At 37.0% G+C, this 17,671-nt stretch overlaps 1 protein-coding gene and 1 long non-coding RNA gene across 3 annotated transcripts in view; one reads left to right on the top strand and one right to left on the bottom strand.

Annotated features, from left to right (window-relative positions):
* Positions 1 to 17,671, bottom strand: part of LOC147834968 (uncharacterized) — a 722,499-nt gene that overhangs the window by 641,580 nt on the left and 63,248 nt on the right. The window lies entirely within an intron of this gene.
* ifi44d (interferon-induced protein 44d) lies at positions 6,385 to 12,058 on the top strand. Of its 2 annotated transcripts, none has more exons than NM_001386619.1 (7): positions 6,385 to 6,512; positions 6,710 to 6,743; positions 7,024 to 7,222; positions 7,338 to 7,484; positions 7,600 to 7,771; positions 8,520 to 8,620; positions 9,127 to 10,085. In NM_001386619.1, exons 1-7 carry the CDS (start codon positions 6,473 to 6,475, stop codon positions 9,295 to 9,297), a joined length of 864 nt encoding a protein of 287 aa, NP_001373548.1. In that variant the 5' UTR covers positions 6,385 to 6,472; the 3' UTR covers positions 9,298 to 10,085. The 2 variants fall into 2 exon arrangements, 1 of the variants encoding a protein (NP_001373548.1); XR_015500565.1 differs by having other exon boundaries at positions 6,417 to 6,512; positions 7,600 to 7,837; positions 8,241 to 8,620; positions 9,127 to 12,058.

The following is a 17,671-nucleotide window of genomic DNA, read 5'->3' on the forward strand; positions in this document are numbered from 1 at the left end:
TTATATATACTTAATATTTAACATTTTTAACAAATTATTTTGTGAAATAAATAAAATAACCAGTTTATTTATATAGACTGTGCAGTACCATGTTTTTATAATTTAATAATTTATTTAAAACTAATTATCATCGTCGTGGACAGGTGGTGAAGAGCCCCGAGAGTGACGGTTAATTTTTCGAAAGGAGAAATCCACCACAGCGTCATCATTCACACAATATATATATATATATATACACTTAAAGGTTTAATATTTCAAATACATTTAGCCTGCATTTTTGTGTCCTTTATAAATAACACCTGATCTTTCATCTATGGATTATTAAAATTTGGCTTTAAAAGGTTTTAATAATATCCAGGGATGGACTGGCCATAGGGAGAACTTTCCCAGTGGCCTGATGTTCAATCTAGCCTGCCACCGTGACTCTGGCCTGCCGCGCGTACACAGACTCGGTGCGGGCACGAGTGCTGCACTGCTACCTAAATAAAGAACCCTTAAATGGTTCTAAATAGAACCATCTAACTTGAATTCGAAGAACCATTTGGGGTTTTATTTAATGAACCCTTAAATTGGTTCTATTTAGAACCTTTTTGGGGTTCCATATATGAAGCGCTTGATAGAACCATTTTTGGTTCTATATAGAACCGTTTCTTTCAAGAGTGTGTATAGAGTACAATGAAATATATACAATTGACAAATTGAAATATGTTCTGTTTACAGTCTATCTATTGTTATTTGTACATCAGTGGCCTTTATAAACAGCACATTCCTGTCAGCTTCTCATAAGAAACCTTCACTGAACCAGCATTGTGCTTCTTGAGGGCATTCGACTGAGGATTCTCATAATCAAGATCTAACAGAAGATGAGGCGGGAAACTGAGAGAAACGTACAGTCCATCCCTCTCACGCAACACAAACCATCCTTTATGGCTGTAAACATGTCCTTCTCTTAGCGATGCTGGAGATAAAGTCAGGGCAGATAAAGATTTGCTTCCTTCATCCCGCTGTAGTGTGGTCAATGTAATCTTTCAGGTGTTGATGCGGCTCATAAATGTGTCGTCCTTGTGATTCAGGGGCCTGTTGTAGATTGTTGCCATGATTTTCTGTAATGCTCACTGAATACTTAAGCTTTGGCAGTCTTTCCGAATCTGTGGATCTTGCTTGGTTACAATAAATTATAAACTGGATAATTGAAAAATTAAATAATCAAATAAAATGTTGAAATAAAGGTTATGTGATTTAATAATAAATTGATTTTGCCATAAAAAAAAATATATATATATATATATATATGTATATATATATATATATATATATATATATATATATATATATATATATATATATATATATATATATATACATATATATATATATATATATATATATATATATACATATATATATATATATATATATATATATATATATATATATATATATATATATATATATATATTGAAGAATGTTGCGAATTAGCTCAAAGTGAATTGAATAATAATTTAAATGGAGCTCTTTCAATCTGAACCAACACAAAACCAAAAACATGTAAAAAATTTATCTCCTACGAGTTATTTGGTGCTCTCCAGAAAAGTATATAGCGGTGCGTTTTCAGAATAAGCCTGAGTTGGCAAATACATTTACCAAAGTTGTTAGAGAGTGTGGGTCTCACACTGATTACTTCACCAAACAATATTTGTTTTCGACATGACTTACTGCATTTAAAGTAGACACTTCAAGCTTTCTATAAATATATCTCCCAGGTCTGTGTGTCTTGTTAAGTTTTAGTTCACTTTAGTAACACAATTCTATAAGCAGTTCGTGGAGAGACAAAAGAAAGAAAGTGCACACTGTTTATTCCCCTTATTTTGCAAAAGCACAAACTTTTGTTGTTATTGTGAGTATACACAAAAAAAGTAGACACTTAACATATTCAAATGGTGTATAACACTTATCTGTGCGACCAAAATCAACAGAGAAGTCTTAGTATCTTTAGCACTGATAAAAAAAAAAAGATGCTTGTCAATACCTGGCGACCTCAGAGGGTTACATTTTTATTGAAAAGAAAATTACTTGAATCATGTTGTAGCTATATTTCCAAGTTGAAAAGATATATATATATAAATATATATATATATTTATATAAATAAATATATATATATATATATATATATATATATATATATATATATATATATATATATATATATATATATATATATATATAAATAAATATATATATATATATATATATATAAATATATATATATATTTATTTATATATATATATATATATATATAAATATATATATATATATATATTTATTTATATATATATATATATATATATATATATATATATATATATATATATAGATATATATATATATATATATATATATATATATATATATATATATATATATATATATATTTAAAAAATATATACACACACACACACACATATATATATATATATATATATATATATATATATATATATATATATATATATATATATATATATATATATATATATATATACATATATATATATAATAACAATATTAATAATAATAATAATACATTCCACAGCTAGGCTACCTGTTAGAATAATAAGCCAGTTAATATGAATATATTTTTTGATAAGCTAGTCTTTTACAACTGGAATGTACAATGAACTCATACAGAGAACTACCTGGCTGAGACTGAACGTTTTTCAAATGGACTTGGACTGTAAAATACTGTGAAAAACGCTGGTCTTCTCTAAACCCGGGGTGCACTGCAGGTAGTTGTACTGCACCGTCAAGATAATGAGGATTAATATGGTTCTTTAAAACCTCTGTGGGGTTTAGATTCATTTCCTCTTCTGCAAGTGCGGGCTTTTATGCAGATGAGTGGAGTAAGTTGCAGATTATAACCGTAATGTGGCTAAGATGTACCAGTAAAATGAATAATGAAAGAGATGTGTCTGGGGTTTTATTGTTTTGGTATTACAAAAAAAAAGGAAGAGTTTCAGTTCATGCATAACAATTACGTTTGTGAAAGAGAAGAGTTCACTTAATCCCAAATGTTAAAGCAGGTTACTGTTTTTCTTTTTTAATACATTTTTTTAAATGTTTTTCTAATGCATATAATCACCCACTTCAAGGTGAAGTGTGTAATTGATGCACTACTAACATTTTTCTGTTGGTCATTCAACAGACAGAATTTATAGTCTAGAACAGGGGTGCTCAGTCCTGTTCCTGGAGAGCCACCTTCCTGCAGATTTCAGTTGCTACCCATATCAAACACACCTGAACCAATTAATTAGGACCTGAACACCACGTGATAATTGCAGGCAGGTGTGTTTGATATGGGTAGCAACTGAAATCTGCAGGAAGGTGGCTCTCCAGGAACAGGATTGAGCACCCCTGGTCTAGAATTTACTTGCTTTACTGGTTAGATGTTTTTATAGATGGCCTCTACAAGGTTTACGTAAGACCTATTCACACATTGTTTACAATTAAATTGTATATTTACAGACAACATGGAACAAAATGTATAAAGTATCCAGCATTAACTATGTATTCAATCTCTTTGATTTGACATTTGGAATTTAGTTTAACTGCATCACATTTATTTGGATCATCTTCCATTGGAATGAAACCATCATTCATTCATTTTCTTGTCGGCTTAGTCCCTTTATTAATCCGGGGTCGCCACAGCGAAATGAACCGCCAACTTATCCAGCACGTTTTTTACGCAGCGGACGCCCTTCTAGCCACAACCCATCTCTGAGAAACATCCACAAACACTCATTCACACACACACATAGACTACGGACAATTTACCCCACCCAATTCACCTGTACAGCATGTCTTTGGACTGTGGGGGAAACCGGAGCACCCGGAGGAAACCCACGTAAACGTAGGGAGAACATGCAAACTCCACACAGAAATGCCAACTGAGCCGAGAATCGAACCAGCGACCTTATTGCCGTGAGGCAACATCACTACCTACTGTGTGTAATGAAACAATGGTGAATGTAATTGTAGGGTCCAGCCAGTTGGTCCAATGACGGTATCCAATGGTGGATGAAGGTTCACTGCATGTTCAGCCTTTCCAGTCCACAATGTTGATTTATATTAAACTTAACTCATATCCATTTTAGTATGAGGTGGTTTAGAATATTAATATATTTATCCTCGTTTTATCTGACTCCAATTATAAAACATTGAAAAGGTTATTTTGTTTGCGTTCACATTAATTTAGATTATGATTGAATATTCTCTTCGGTTCATCATTTTATGTAATTCTCGTTCATTGGGATCTCTATAACATCCTAAATCTTGTACCGGCCGAGTATACAATTTCTTAAGCACAAGCATGTCAGTCTTGGTCATTAAACAGTGGCGATTGACCGCTATCCTAAACTGGCAGAACCCTACTTACCCAGATTAGGATATTTTTAATGCGGTCCCCATAAATCTGCTACCTCCTAAATCAAACAGAGCTATTTAGTCATATAGTGATCATTACTATAGAATTAAGCAGACCAGTCGTACTTAAACTATTAGTAACTTTGAATAATCACTATACTATCTAAATAGTAATATAAGTTTAACAGGTGAAGGACTATCCCCTTAGATATCCTTTTACAGCCTAAGTATACATGAATTAATGCCAATGTGTTAGTCGGAGCTCTAGAGACATCGTATAGCGTGCCGCAATGCTCCGTCTACCATGTTCTAGTCCGCTACTAACCTGTACAGGGGCTTGTGGTGTTATGAAATTACCACAGTCTACTAGAGATAATAACACGAACTCTGTTTGAATAATTCAAAACATAACAATTTATTAGTCAGGTAAATGTATTATGCCAATTCAATCAGTCAATTCATAAACGATCAATACAAAATATCAAATTATCAAAGATAAATCCAAGATTAAAAGATGCATACCTGACTTTAAATTATACATAACGTGGAACGTAAGCTCCACATCACGGGCTGATCTGGGTAAGCAGAATCGCCCTGAGCCTTTCTCAAACCTTACCTTAAATAATCCAAGAATTCCCTCAAGGAAAGGGGTGTGTGTATAACAAAAGGCATTCAAACTTAGTGCTGCCTGTGGAAAAGTCACACCCTTCACAGTGGTTCAAAAGATGCCTGAAGTTATATATTTATTGTTTTGATTATGTCTGTTTCTGAGAGAATGAGACCATTGTACCAATCACACTGAGACATTTCAAATGATATCAAACATGATAGTTAAAGTCACTTTGGTTAATCTAGAACATTCAAACATTGAAATGACCATATGCGTGAGTTGGGGTGGATGAAGCCGAGCTTCAGCAGACTCAGATGCAAATGCAGCAGAAACTGGTTTTTCCCGCATTCCCACCTGCTGGGTTGTGGAGTCACCAGTCTCTGTTTTCAGCTCATGTATTGAATTGTCAAAGATATCAAAATATTTGCAATATTTCAACTCTTACAGTAATTTATTAGAAATGATTCAGAGGTTTTGATACTGTTTCTTTCTGATTTACCAGCTCTTATTTTGACCCATGTCAGTTCTTGATTTGACCCTTGATTTTTGATTCGATTGGAGAATTTATTAATTTACTTTAATATAAGTACTGATTTTTTTAAATAAATGAACAGCAATGATAATTGGGAATTAACAAAAACAAAAAGCTCACAGACCTTGAAGAAAACCCACCTTTCAATCTTAAATGCTTACAATGAGTATAAATGTTTTATATAAACCATATTTTTTTTACCTTGTATGTCGAAAACTGAGAAAATAATACACTCCAGAGAGGGAACGTGTGTATTTGTGCCATTTTTACAAACCTAAAATTCATCTCAGTCAGGAGTTGAATGTGTAAGATATCAGCACTCCTCTGTTTTCAGTAGGACTTTACTTGGCCTATCCATGGGGTTCAAGTACTGCATGGGGTTCAGTCTACTAATGCACTGCATAGCTGATGTTTTTTTCAGGTTGGATAATTGTCAAGTTTTTGTTAGGTATTTGATTAAATATACAGATTGTAATATAGAAATTCATTCACAGCTGTTTGAAATATAAACGGTTTAAATATAAAGATTGTTATTCTATTTGGCTTTGTCTGTATCTACTGAATCTGAAAGCATTGTTCCTAATTCTCTGCAATGACAAAGCACTTTCAAATCACTTTCAGTTTCCATTTCCCATAAACACAGCATTTTCTAGTAAATCATTCAGTTTCTTTATAGATTTATTTTCTTTTTCTTTCACCATTTTTATCAAAAAGGCATTAAAAAAATTCATGTTTGTTGCTATTTAATTAGGAAAAAAGTGGCAATACTTACAAAATGTATTTGAATGTTTGCAAAAGTGAAAGTGAAACCTAAAAAGGTTATATAAAGAGGCACTGCAGTGCAGACCGAGCTGCAGACTGTCTGAGAAACTGCAAGTCACCTTTTCGGCTGGGAAAAGACAAAATACCATGGGAAACGCACCATCTGAACCAGCACCACCATCCCTGGGTGAGATGAACATTTTATGTGTGATAATACAATGTTGATTTCATTTTTATCCGAGCATACACTAGATACATACCAGAAATAAATCAGTTTGTTGTATTTTTATTTTGTATTTATTTATTTTATATTTACATTTTTAATTCAGCAGTTTCTCTATTATTTATATATTATTTAATTTTAATTATTTATTTTCTTTTAAGAACTGGAGAAGCCATGGAGAAAATTTGACTGGAGGTAAGTTTATCTTTATGTATGTATGTATATATATACTTTCAAAAAAAATAATAATAAATAGCACAAATAAAAGCTTCTATGTTGATCTAGAAACTGTTATTTGTATCTTTTGCACATTCATAGTTTCTGTTTAATGATTATGTAACAGGGTGTGGTCACATGAAGGAAGTTTAAATTTGCAGATTAGAAGATGAACTTGATCAATAGAAACGCTACTATAATATGTTATTTGCAAACCTTTTGAGCCCTTCAAGTAATTGTGTTTCTTGTAATTGCACAGACAGAAAAATGAGCTGAAGAAGCGTTTAGAGGAGTTCTCTGTGAGTCATCCAGATGTAAAGTGCATCAATATCCTGGTTGCTGGACAAATCGGTGCAGGGAAGTCCAGCTTTATTAATTCTGTCAATAACACATTCCAAGAACGAATGACAAGTTCGGCACTGGTTGACTCATGTGGAGGCACTAGTTTTACAAAAGAAGTAAGTTTTTTTTATAAAAAAAAAAACAATAAAACTAAACAGAATAAATTGTTAATCACATTAAGATAATATAAAGGCTGTTGTATTAACCGCTTCCTACTTTTTTGTTTTGCAGCTAAAAGTACACCGAGTCAGAGGTGTAAAAGGGGATTTACCTTTTTACTTGAGTGACATCATGGGTTTAGAAGCTAAAATACTGGCAGGGACTCTGCCGGAGGATGTCATAAAAACCATATATGGATATGTGAGGGATGAATACAAAGTAATTCAATCACATTCATTTAAGAGAGATTTTTTGTATTGATTCAAGATGATTAGAATTGTTGCTACAGTATATCTGAAATATTCACATCTTTTGTTTTTATTTTAAATCTCAGTTCAACCCAGAGATGTCAATCAGTGACAAGAATCAAGATTACGTCAATGACCCGTCACTCTCAAACCAAGCTTTCTGCCTGGTTTATGTCGTGGATGCAAAAACAGTCCAATACATAGATCAAGGACTTATTGATAAGCTGAAGATAATCCGCCATGCCATCAGCCATGACAGTAAGAGTTACTTGTATATGATTTGGTGATTTCTTGTAATGTGATGTTGATAATATTGAGAAATAGGTAGGCCCACCCTCAGATCTTCCGCATATTTTTAAGCCAATCATTAATTCTGTTTATTTACTTGAGTAAATGTGTGTAAATCTATATTTATTCAGGTTGGTTTTATTATTTCAGTACTATTATTGACTAATGTGAAAATGTTCATCTGATTTATGTACAATGCAGTTTGCACAGTACTATTTTCTGTCTTTTACTAGAGATATTTTATGACACACTTGCTTTATTTACCAAATAAAGTGAATCTAATTGGATTTGCATTTTAAACATTAAATAAAAGTAAAAAAAAATATTATTAAGGTTTTAATTATGATGCTCCCAAAATAATTCCACAGAAATCTGCAGACTTTTACCAAAATTCTCTACAGAAATAGCAAAAAATTATTATTATATTATCTGAACTTAGGCTTAAGCATTCAAAACAGCGTTGTGTTTTTATTTTTATTTTTTTTATTTTCTTAAAGTCAACTACGGTATTTTGGACATCAGCTATTTTAAAATTTGTTGTAGAATACTGAATTTTTCTTAAACCATTTTGTTACTAAACTTGATATGCAATTTTACAGTGTGTGAAAAATACTACTAAAGTATATATATATACTTTAGTAGTATTTTTCACACACTGTAAAATTGCAGAGTGAGACTTTAGACCACTGACCATGCTCTTACTCTATGCCTTTTGTAGGGATTCCTCAAGTGATCGTTATGACAAAAGTGGATGAAGCCTGTCCACTAGTGAAGGAAGACCTAAGAAAGATCTACACCAGCAAGAAGATCAAAGAGAAGGTGAACCAAGTCTCCCTGAAATCTAAAATAATGTTTTGTTGTTTTTAAATAATAATAAAATATATTGATATTTTATTTCATCACTTTTCCTACATACATGCAACTTGCAGTGCTTTACAAACAACAAACAAGCATCGCAAAATAAACAAAAAAAATTGTATAGACATATAAAGCAAAATAAACAACAAATATATACTCTGATATACATGTACATGCATATATGCATACATCTACACCTGGGGTCATCAATCTCATTCCTGAAGGTCCGATGCCCTGCAGGGTCTAGCTCTAACTTGCTTCAACACACCTGCCTGGGTGTTTCAAGTATACCTAGTAAAGACACGCAAACACGGGGTGTGAAACTCTGAGCGGCGTTTGGTCCTGGACATGGTGTCAGCAGGAACAGAGACTAAATAAATTTTAGATTTTTGTTTTTACCTTTTATTGATGTTTGTGTCACTGATGTGCGTGTCAATGTGCATTGTGTGTGTTTGTGTGTTTTCTAGATGGAGATGTGCAGTGAAGCCATTGGTGTGCCAGTGAACTGCATCTTCCCAGTCAAGAACTACTGTGAGGAGATTGACGTGGATGATGATGTTGATGTTCTCATTCTGAAGGCATTTGACCAAATTGTAAACCTTGCTAATGACAGATTGAGAGACAGAGCTTCAGAGTAAAGTAAAATGTAAAGGCATTACTGTAAATGCAGCCATTTTTTTTGTGTATATCAAGAGATACCTAATGCTGTGTTCACACCAGACGCGGAAGAAGAGAGTGATTTACATGTTTAGTCAATGCAAATCCGGGAATAGACACTGTCCTCATGCCACCATATGAGAGAAAAAGGCTGAACACCCTTATCCCTTATTAAAGCTCTCTGTCCTTATCATTTATTATTATATAGTTATAAACTACAGGTGCTGACGTGCATCTGTTGTTGGTGTCCCAGGGGAAATCCTTCAGCTGACACATCAAACTGGGCTCGCCTCAGTCAGAAGCAATGCTGAAGCCTTCATCATCCAGGTTAAGTTTCTGGAGGAGTTTATGAACTAACAGATCTGGATGCACTTCTGAAAGGATCTAGTGGACTCCGACACGACCCTTAACCTATCGACGCTGTTTTTCAGCCTTCTTAAAGCACATAAACACAGTTATTTTCTCAATAAAATCCATGTTAGCCATTTAGCAACAAAGCTACAGTCACCGGGCAGACAGAAGCCCTGCCCATCATGCTAATCCGCATCTCTTCTGAAGGGAATTTGACGCGCAAATGAAGCGGATTTGACGCGAAGGAATCGGGGTTTGAGGCGTGAATGAAGCAAGTGAACTCAAATGTTCACACGGCCATTTACGCGTGGGTATCACGATTTATCTGCTCGTTCCGCGTCGGTTGTGAACACAGCATAAGAGCTACTTTTTCAGCAAAAATTAAACATGAAAAGGTTGTGCAAAAAAAAAAAAAAAAGAGACCGGCTTGCAGAAAAATTGACATAAATTTTAAAAACAGAAACATATTGTTTTCATATTAGGATGTTAGGGAGTGTTACCCCAATAATAAGGTGAGATGTATATGTGGGGGTTTGTTTTATGGAAATACACTTAGTATGGTAAATCAAACCCCCCAGACTGCATGATTTTCAGGCTGATTTTCAGAGTTTAGATTGCATGAATTTCAAAGTAGTCGTGTCACAGATGTTTTCACACTGCATGACTATCTGGGTAGCGTTCTGTCAGTGCCGTGTTTACACTGTAGGATTGATCGGCGGCAGGAGAGTTCACACTGCTTGACTTTAAAATAGGAAGAATCAGCCAACAACCAAACAACGAATGCAAGCAGTGACATGGAAACAACGCGAGGTCATGTAATATATCTTTCGTTATTAACTACATAATGGAAAAAGAAGGCTTTAGCTTTAGAAACGTGTGTTGCTCACCTGGTTTTTGAAGAGAATTAATAATCTCTCCTCAACTGCTTTTTTACTTTTCGACCTGATTGTGATATTGATCAGATGACACGTCAATCAGACACAGTGCTCCTGCCAAATTTACATTAGTTTTTCCTCAATTTCTTGGGTCCAAATAAACTGAAAATGAGCACTTTTAACTTCTCCCCCAGCCTCCCGCTGGCCTGCAGGTACCTATACTAGTGTAGAGGTCTGCAAATTTCCGAATAAATCGCGAGAGCGGTCGGTAACAGGTTTGATTTGGGACGGGAGCAGGCTGTCTAGCAATATCGCGGATATTGCTATGCGAATGAGAGAGCGAGAGAGAGAGAGCTTTCCCAGATAGCAAAATACACTCGGGCCAGTTCCGGCTAGATTCTCGCCTGCCGGAGACTTACCACTCGGCCCGGCTCCGGCTGCCGGACTCAATCGGAATCAATCGGGCCAGATGCGGCGGCCGTCCACGCCGGAATCGGCCCGAGAGTAATGTGCGCTGCGGCCCGGAGCTGGCGCGACTCAGTATTTATATAACTTTATATAAAACCTTTTGGTATTACATTGGTACTTGATACATGGTATTACAACCCTTTCAGTTGATATAACAGCAAACGCCTGTGTGTGTGCTTGGTGCTGTGTGTGTGTGTTTATACAGACAGCTTGGCTGTCTGGACTGTATAGCTGGGTGATTTTCGGTTTTGTTCTCCCCCGCTCTTTAGCAGGATCGGGCGCGGCGGCCAGAAAACGGGGCGGGTCGGGCAGCGGGACAACAAATTCTTAATATAAGGGGGAGCGGTCGGGTTCGGGCTAAAACCTGGCGGGTGCGGGCGGGAGCGGGATTCAAAATGTAGTCCCGCGCAGATCTCTATACTAGTGAATGCTGCCCTCTCATTGGCTGTAGGTGATCGCGGATGTTATTTTTAATCAGAACTCATTTCACACGGCATGATTGAATCGCCAAAAGCTCCAGATATTCAGCATGCCAAATATCTCATGGGTGTCTGCTACTCATCGGCGATTCTCTCATATCGTGTCCTTGATAGCTCATATAGTGTGATTGTTACTCGTGTGAACGAGCACCGATTTGCCTGAGATTTCAGGCATTTGCGGGTGATTTCTCAAAACCTTTCAGTGAGTCAAAATCAGGGCTAAAATCATGCAGTCTGAACTGGAGTCTCCATCTGTCTAATTAGGGTATTAGGAAGGGAACCAGCACTTACAATAATAATTCCTTACATTTATATAGCGCACAATGGAGGGGAATGGAGGAGAATCTCCTCATCCACCAACAGTGTGCAGCATCCACCTGGATGACGGCAGCCATTTTGCGCCAGACCGCACACCACACACCGGTTGACTGGTGGAGAGACTATATATACACATATAGAGACTATATATACACATCACATATACATACAATGCATATGCACTGGCTTGTGGCTTCTCTTTGGAGTATTCTTACTAACAGAGATACGAAAATAAAATACATCTCACAGTACTAGTAGCAGTTTTTCTTTTTTCCAGACAATTCCTTCCCCCAGCTCAATTACACGTTTAAAACTCCTTCTAAACTTGCATAAGACATGTGGCAGGTGGTCTGTGGGCTGGCAGAGAAGCCTATATTGTCTTCTGATGCAGAATAATAGGAATAGTTTGGACAATTGAAGTTGTGATGTTTCTTTTTTTAAACAATGATCAATGAAGCATTTGTGCATTAGATAAATATGCCAAATTAATTAAAGCGAAGCAAGTAGGAGTCTGTCTCACTGTGTTAAATATGGCAGGATCTTTTCTTTCATTGCAGCCTATATTTAGATGTAGAATAGCTTGCGTTTAATAGATTGCAGTTATCTTCTTTCTATTCAGATATTACAAAAGCTATCCAAGCCTGCATACAGGTATAGCACTATTATAACACATGAATATTGTCTTCCTGTCAATGTGAATGAGGCAAGTTTACTACAAAAGGAGGATTTAAACCAGGGGTTCGCAAACTTTTCAGCCTGCAACCCCCAAAATGACAATGCAAGTGATTCACGACCCCCAATATCCTCTGAGGTGGTTATAAATACAGAAACATTGCATGATATTCTTTGTTTAAGTTTTTAATGTATATCAGTGCTGTAAATGAGCCAGAAAGTTTAACCTGGTGTTATAAAAATCAATCTGCTAAATCGTATGCTATTTCTGTGTCTTTAATAATATGTATTTACCTCAGAGGTTACAATCCAATAGAACTAGTTACTATAGTAAGTTACTATAGTAAGTATATAGTATATAGTAACTATTTTATTACTATTTTATTTTATTAGTATTTTATTTATTAATTTTTTTCCCCTTCAGTGGGTTATGGATAAAATATGGTAATTCTTATGGTTTAATAAAAATAAATAGATTTTTGGAAATCACCAGGCGACCCCCCTTCATTGTCCAGACCCCCACTTTGTGAACCACTTATTTAAACTGTACTAAAAACTTTTAAAAGGTTTTAAAATGCATTTAATGTCATTGAAATTTACCTGAAAACAATCCTTTGGGGAATTTCGGATTCTGTGATGCAAGTTTTCAAAAATAAAAATGTGATTTGGGTCACACAGCTTGTTATAGGCTGTCTGGACTCTGTATAGCTGGGTGGTTTTCGGTGTTGTTCTCCCCCGCTCGTTAGCGGGAACGGGCGCGGAGGGTAGAAAACGGGGCAGGTCAGGCAGCGGACAACAAATGCTGAATATAAGCGGGAGCGGTTGGGTTCGGTTGATGGTCTCTTTGTTAAATTTAAGTTACATTGCATCTACATGCAAACTCATTCTCGTTAGATTAAGTGGACAGTCAGGTTGGGTTTAGAGTTAGTGTAAGGGCGTACTCACACAATCCTATTTGAGATCTGTGAGTGCTCTGAATCAGGCTCAGGCACGGTACACTTGGCCGGCTCTGGTCCGGTTGGAAGAGGTGTGCCAGAGCGCAGTTCACTTGGGCTTTGGCGCGGTACGCTTGTGTTTGAGTGCAAAATGCGCCTGAGCATGAAACTGAAAGCGAGACGTGACTTTTAAGTAACTGTTTCATGTGGGTTTATCAATCATTATTACGGTTCCGTGAACGCAAACTGCCGTAGTTTATTATAGACGCAAACCCCTCACAGCAAGAAAGCTGCACTTTCAACAAATTTCCAAATTTCTGTAGCACCAGGGCTTTATGATTGTTTATGAGCGTCAAAAGTGGTTGATCTGTTTGGCGAAATGTTTTGACTGCGTGTCTCTGCATATCAAACGACTAAAACGATATAACAAAAGAAATCTACACTGTGCTGAGTGAAAGCACTTTTGTACTGAACAGTGCATAATCGATGACGTAAGCATAGGAAATGGGAGGGGGGACAAGCATGCTTTGGCCCTGGTTCAAGGCAACTGTACATAGTGTTAAATACTATTCTACAGTTGTGCCTCCAATTAACTCAAATGCTGTCAATTAGCCAATCAGAAACTTACAAAACCTTGACACCATCATCTGAGCTTTTTCAGAGGCATGATAATCTTATTGTATGTAAACTTGACCTTCAAGGTAAGTCACATTTCTCAAATAATATCTCTCTCATTATTCTGCTATTAAGCTTAACAGAAATGAATTTGATAATTCTAATTTACCTAAAAGAGAAAAAGTTTAGTCACATTAACAACTGATTGACAAAAAAAAAAAAGTTTAGGTGCCTTTTTATACAGTGCATGTAAACTTCTCGGGAACGTCTCGGGAGGTACGTATTCAAGCGTTTTTTGTTTTCGCGGATCCGCGAGAGGCCGCTGTGCACGCTTTTTCGAGGCTTTTCGCATGAGAACGGCGCGGGCGCGAACGGCACGCGCTCCCGAGAGGCGCCCACGCCGTTCTTACGCGAAAAGCCGCCGGATCAACCGACCCAGCCGCAGGATCGGCCGACCCGGCCGCCCTCCTCTTCTTTCTCCTCCTCCTCCTTCCCTAAACCTGAGCGACGGTTTGCAAAAGCTGTCCAGAAAAAAAAAAAAAAAGCAAAAGCCCTCGTCTTCGATTTCGACCGTGTTTTCGGATCCCGCCGCGTTCTCGCCCTTATTTTTCGGATTCCGTTTTTCATCTTACCTGATTTCTGGAACCGCTGTTCCCCGGACACGATCCCGGTCGTCGTCCCCGCGGCCGGCTCCTCCTCCTTCTCCGGGGCCTCCGCTCCGCCGATACATCGCTGTGAGCTAAGCGGACAAACTGGTTGCATCGGGAAAGCCCTCCACTTGGAGACGAGCTGTCGGCCAGCGAGCGCGAAGAGGAGGAGCGGAGCGGCACCACACCGCCCCGCAGCGTTCGCTTGAAAAAAACTAAACGCGTCCGTACGTACCTCCGGCCACGTAAATCGCGGTCTCCAGAAACGTCCGCGGAGCTACGTTTCCAGAATGAGCTTGGGTTGGATGTTCAATTGTAAACATGCTACTAGACCTGCAGGGTTTCCAACAGATGATCATAAACTAAAGGCAAAACCCACTCAATACTTTGTCACCCCTGCATGTGCTTGATATTAAAGAGGCAGAAGGATGGCTGATGCTCCCAGGAGTTCATTGTGATGTCTAGCAGCCTACAGCGATGATGGAAAAAACAGTATAGCCATGTGTACATGTACACATTTTGTAGTTGCTTTAGCATTTCAATTAAAATCATTTCAACTGTACCGTTTACATGAGACGTTACACATTTCAATATGGTGTTTACATGTGCTGGTGCTTTCAGTTGGAATGCTTACAATAGCCTGACCTCTGTCTGCCTTTTATTCCTGTCAACATGAGTCCCATTATTTCTTAAGCATGCTGTTTTTATAAGTGTTACTTTAACAGTGTGAATGTGTACACTGTGTACTAGGTTTGAGGAGAACACATACACATGAAGCTGAGCTTTTTGGTGGCTGCACAAACATCTTAACACTGCCACGCATTCCTCTAAAAACAGAAACATGTGGATGAAGGTCTGTAGTAAGAACTTATGGAAGCAGGCTGCATTGCTTGTATTTAGTGACCTGGAAGGAAAACCAAGCTTTTACATGAGTGCCTTTATTGTATGAATTTGCGTACTTGGACTTGAACAACATTCCAATCAGCCAATCGGATTTAAGAGAGAAGTTTACAGTGTATTTAAAGTTTAGGCTTAGAGTTCGCTTTATGGGCTTGTACACCACTGTCATCCAATTACTAATCCTCTCTTATTTTGAATATAATTTACAGTTAAAACTACTTTACACTTCAGCATCAAGTATGCTCTGGCACAGCCCATGCGTGGACGCATAGCCCTCGATGTGGCTGTCAGGGATGCTGACGTGCAACTCTCAAAAATGCTCTATGATTGGTAGGCTTGAATGCAAGCTCTGTGATTGGTAGAGCTGACAAGTCTGTGCAGAGGTGAGAGCTGCGAGAGCCCGATTCAGCGAGTGTTTACAAGTGTGGAGTCCCGTGAAGCAGCTCTACATGGAAACTGTTGTTTTGTGTTTACCTTATGATTAAAGTTGTTGCACGTCCGCCGATTCCCACCTCAAATTGAGCGAGTTTGAGCCACTTTTACATTACGGTAGCATTCAGAATAAAACAAAACCCCAGTGAAGAAACTTGACACAGATAAACATAAGCACCTACTGCCAGCTAGCGTTTCAGAAGTGTTATTGCAGAGCAACACAAACAGCATGCAAAAGTATAAATGCACAGCTACACGCAAGGCATGTGCCATGGGTCAAGCTGATCACTCAACGCCAGGCTTTAGGTTAAGCGTCTACCCATCAGCATCAGGAATGCCGCTTCCATGGACTGTTTTAAGAAACTTCAAGACTCACCTTTTTGTTTTTTTTCACAGATTTTTTTATTTGTTCTACTTTGTTACTGTTTGCCTTATTGCGCTTTGGGTCAGAGAAAAGCACAATATAAATACAATTTATTGTTAATAATATTTTTATTAGTAGTAGTAGTAAGACCGTGATGACACCTTGCAGGGAATGTACACTATCTGATTTTCTCAGCCAACAGGAACATCATCTTAAAAAGGTTTAGTGCAAAAATGTTACATTTGATTATGTGTTATTACAGTGCCTCTAACTGATTGTTTAAGCTGGAGTTAATAAGAGTGTAAATGCATGCAGAAATAATTAAAAACAGAGATATTATGAATAATAAATAAACAAACAGCCCCTTTCTTGAGGCTGATCTAATCTGCATATTAAAAATTAAAGATCCTTGTGGTGGTTGGTGCCAGATACACAACATAGAGTACAAAAAGACATAGTGCTGGTTCTCTGTAGTGACTAGCATATGTAATTATAAATTGATCAATCAATCAATCAATCAATCAACCTACTACAAGATCATTTCATCTAACATTATTCATTCATTCATTTTCTTGTCGGCTTAGTCCCTTTATTAATCTGGGGTCGCCACAGCGGAATGAACCACCAACTTATCCAGAATGTTTTTACACAGCGGATGCCCTTTCAGCTGCCACCCATCTCTGAAAACATTATCTTCCTTATATTTTTAAACTAGACATTACTTGATATACTGATTGGATCAGATGAGGAATGTTTGACAACCATCCATTTAAGTACCACTGAACATCACGACAATCTATGTTCCTTTTAATACTGGAGCTCTGATGCAACTATCCGCAATGTATTGTTTTTGAAATACCTCATTACACATGCCTTAAAACAGGACATGCCATTCTTCCTTAAAATAGCTAGAAAAACTATGAATCCTAAGTAAAAAATAATGAATATTAAACAAGGAGAGTACAATACAACCACAGACAGCACCTCAAGTGACTTCATACAGCGCTTGAGAAGTTGCTTCATGTTGTTTGTTGGCGTGATTAAGGGAACAGGCTCACAGTGGGGATTGAGGAAAGTTCAGCCTGTTATCCTCTTGTCGGGTTGTTTACTGCTGTATGACTGGACACATAATTAACGATTCTCTTCACATCATGAACATGCAATGCTGATTTAAAGAGAAGCCTTTTATGACATTGTTTTTAAACAATGTGTTGTTGGAGAAGCCAATATTTTGATGTGTGTAGTCATTATCCACAACTAACACATATAAAAAGTAGTTAATAGTTTCAATAAGGCAAT

Source organism: Danio rerio, chromosome 10, assembly GCF_052040795.2.
Source record: "Danio rerio strain M-AB ecotype USA chromosome 10, GRCz13ab, whole genome shotgun sequence".
In the NCBI taxonomy this organism is placed as follows: Eukaryota; Metazoa; Chordata; class Actinopteri; order Cypriniformes; family Danionidae; genus Danio; species Danio rerio.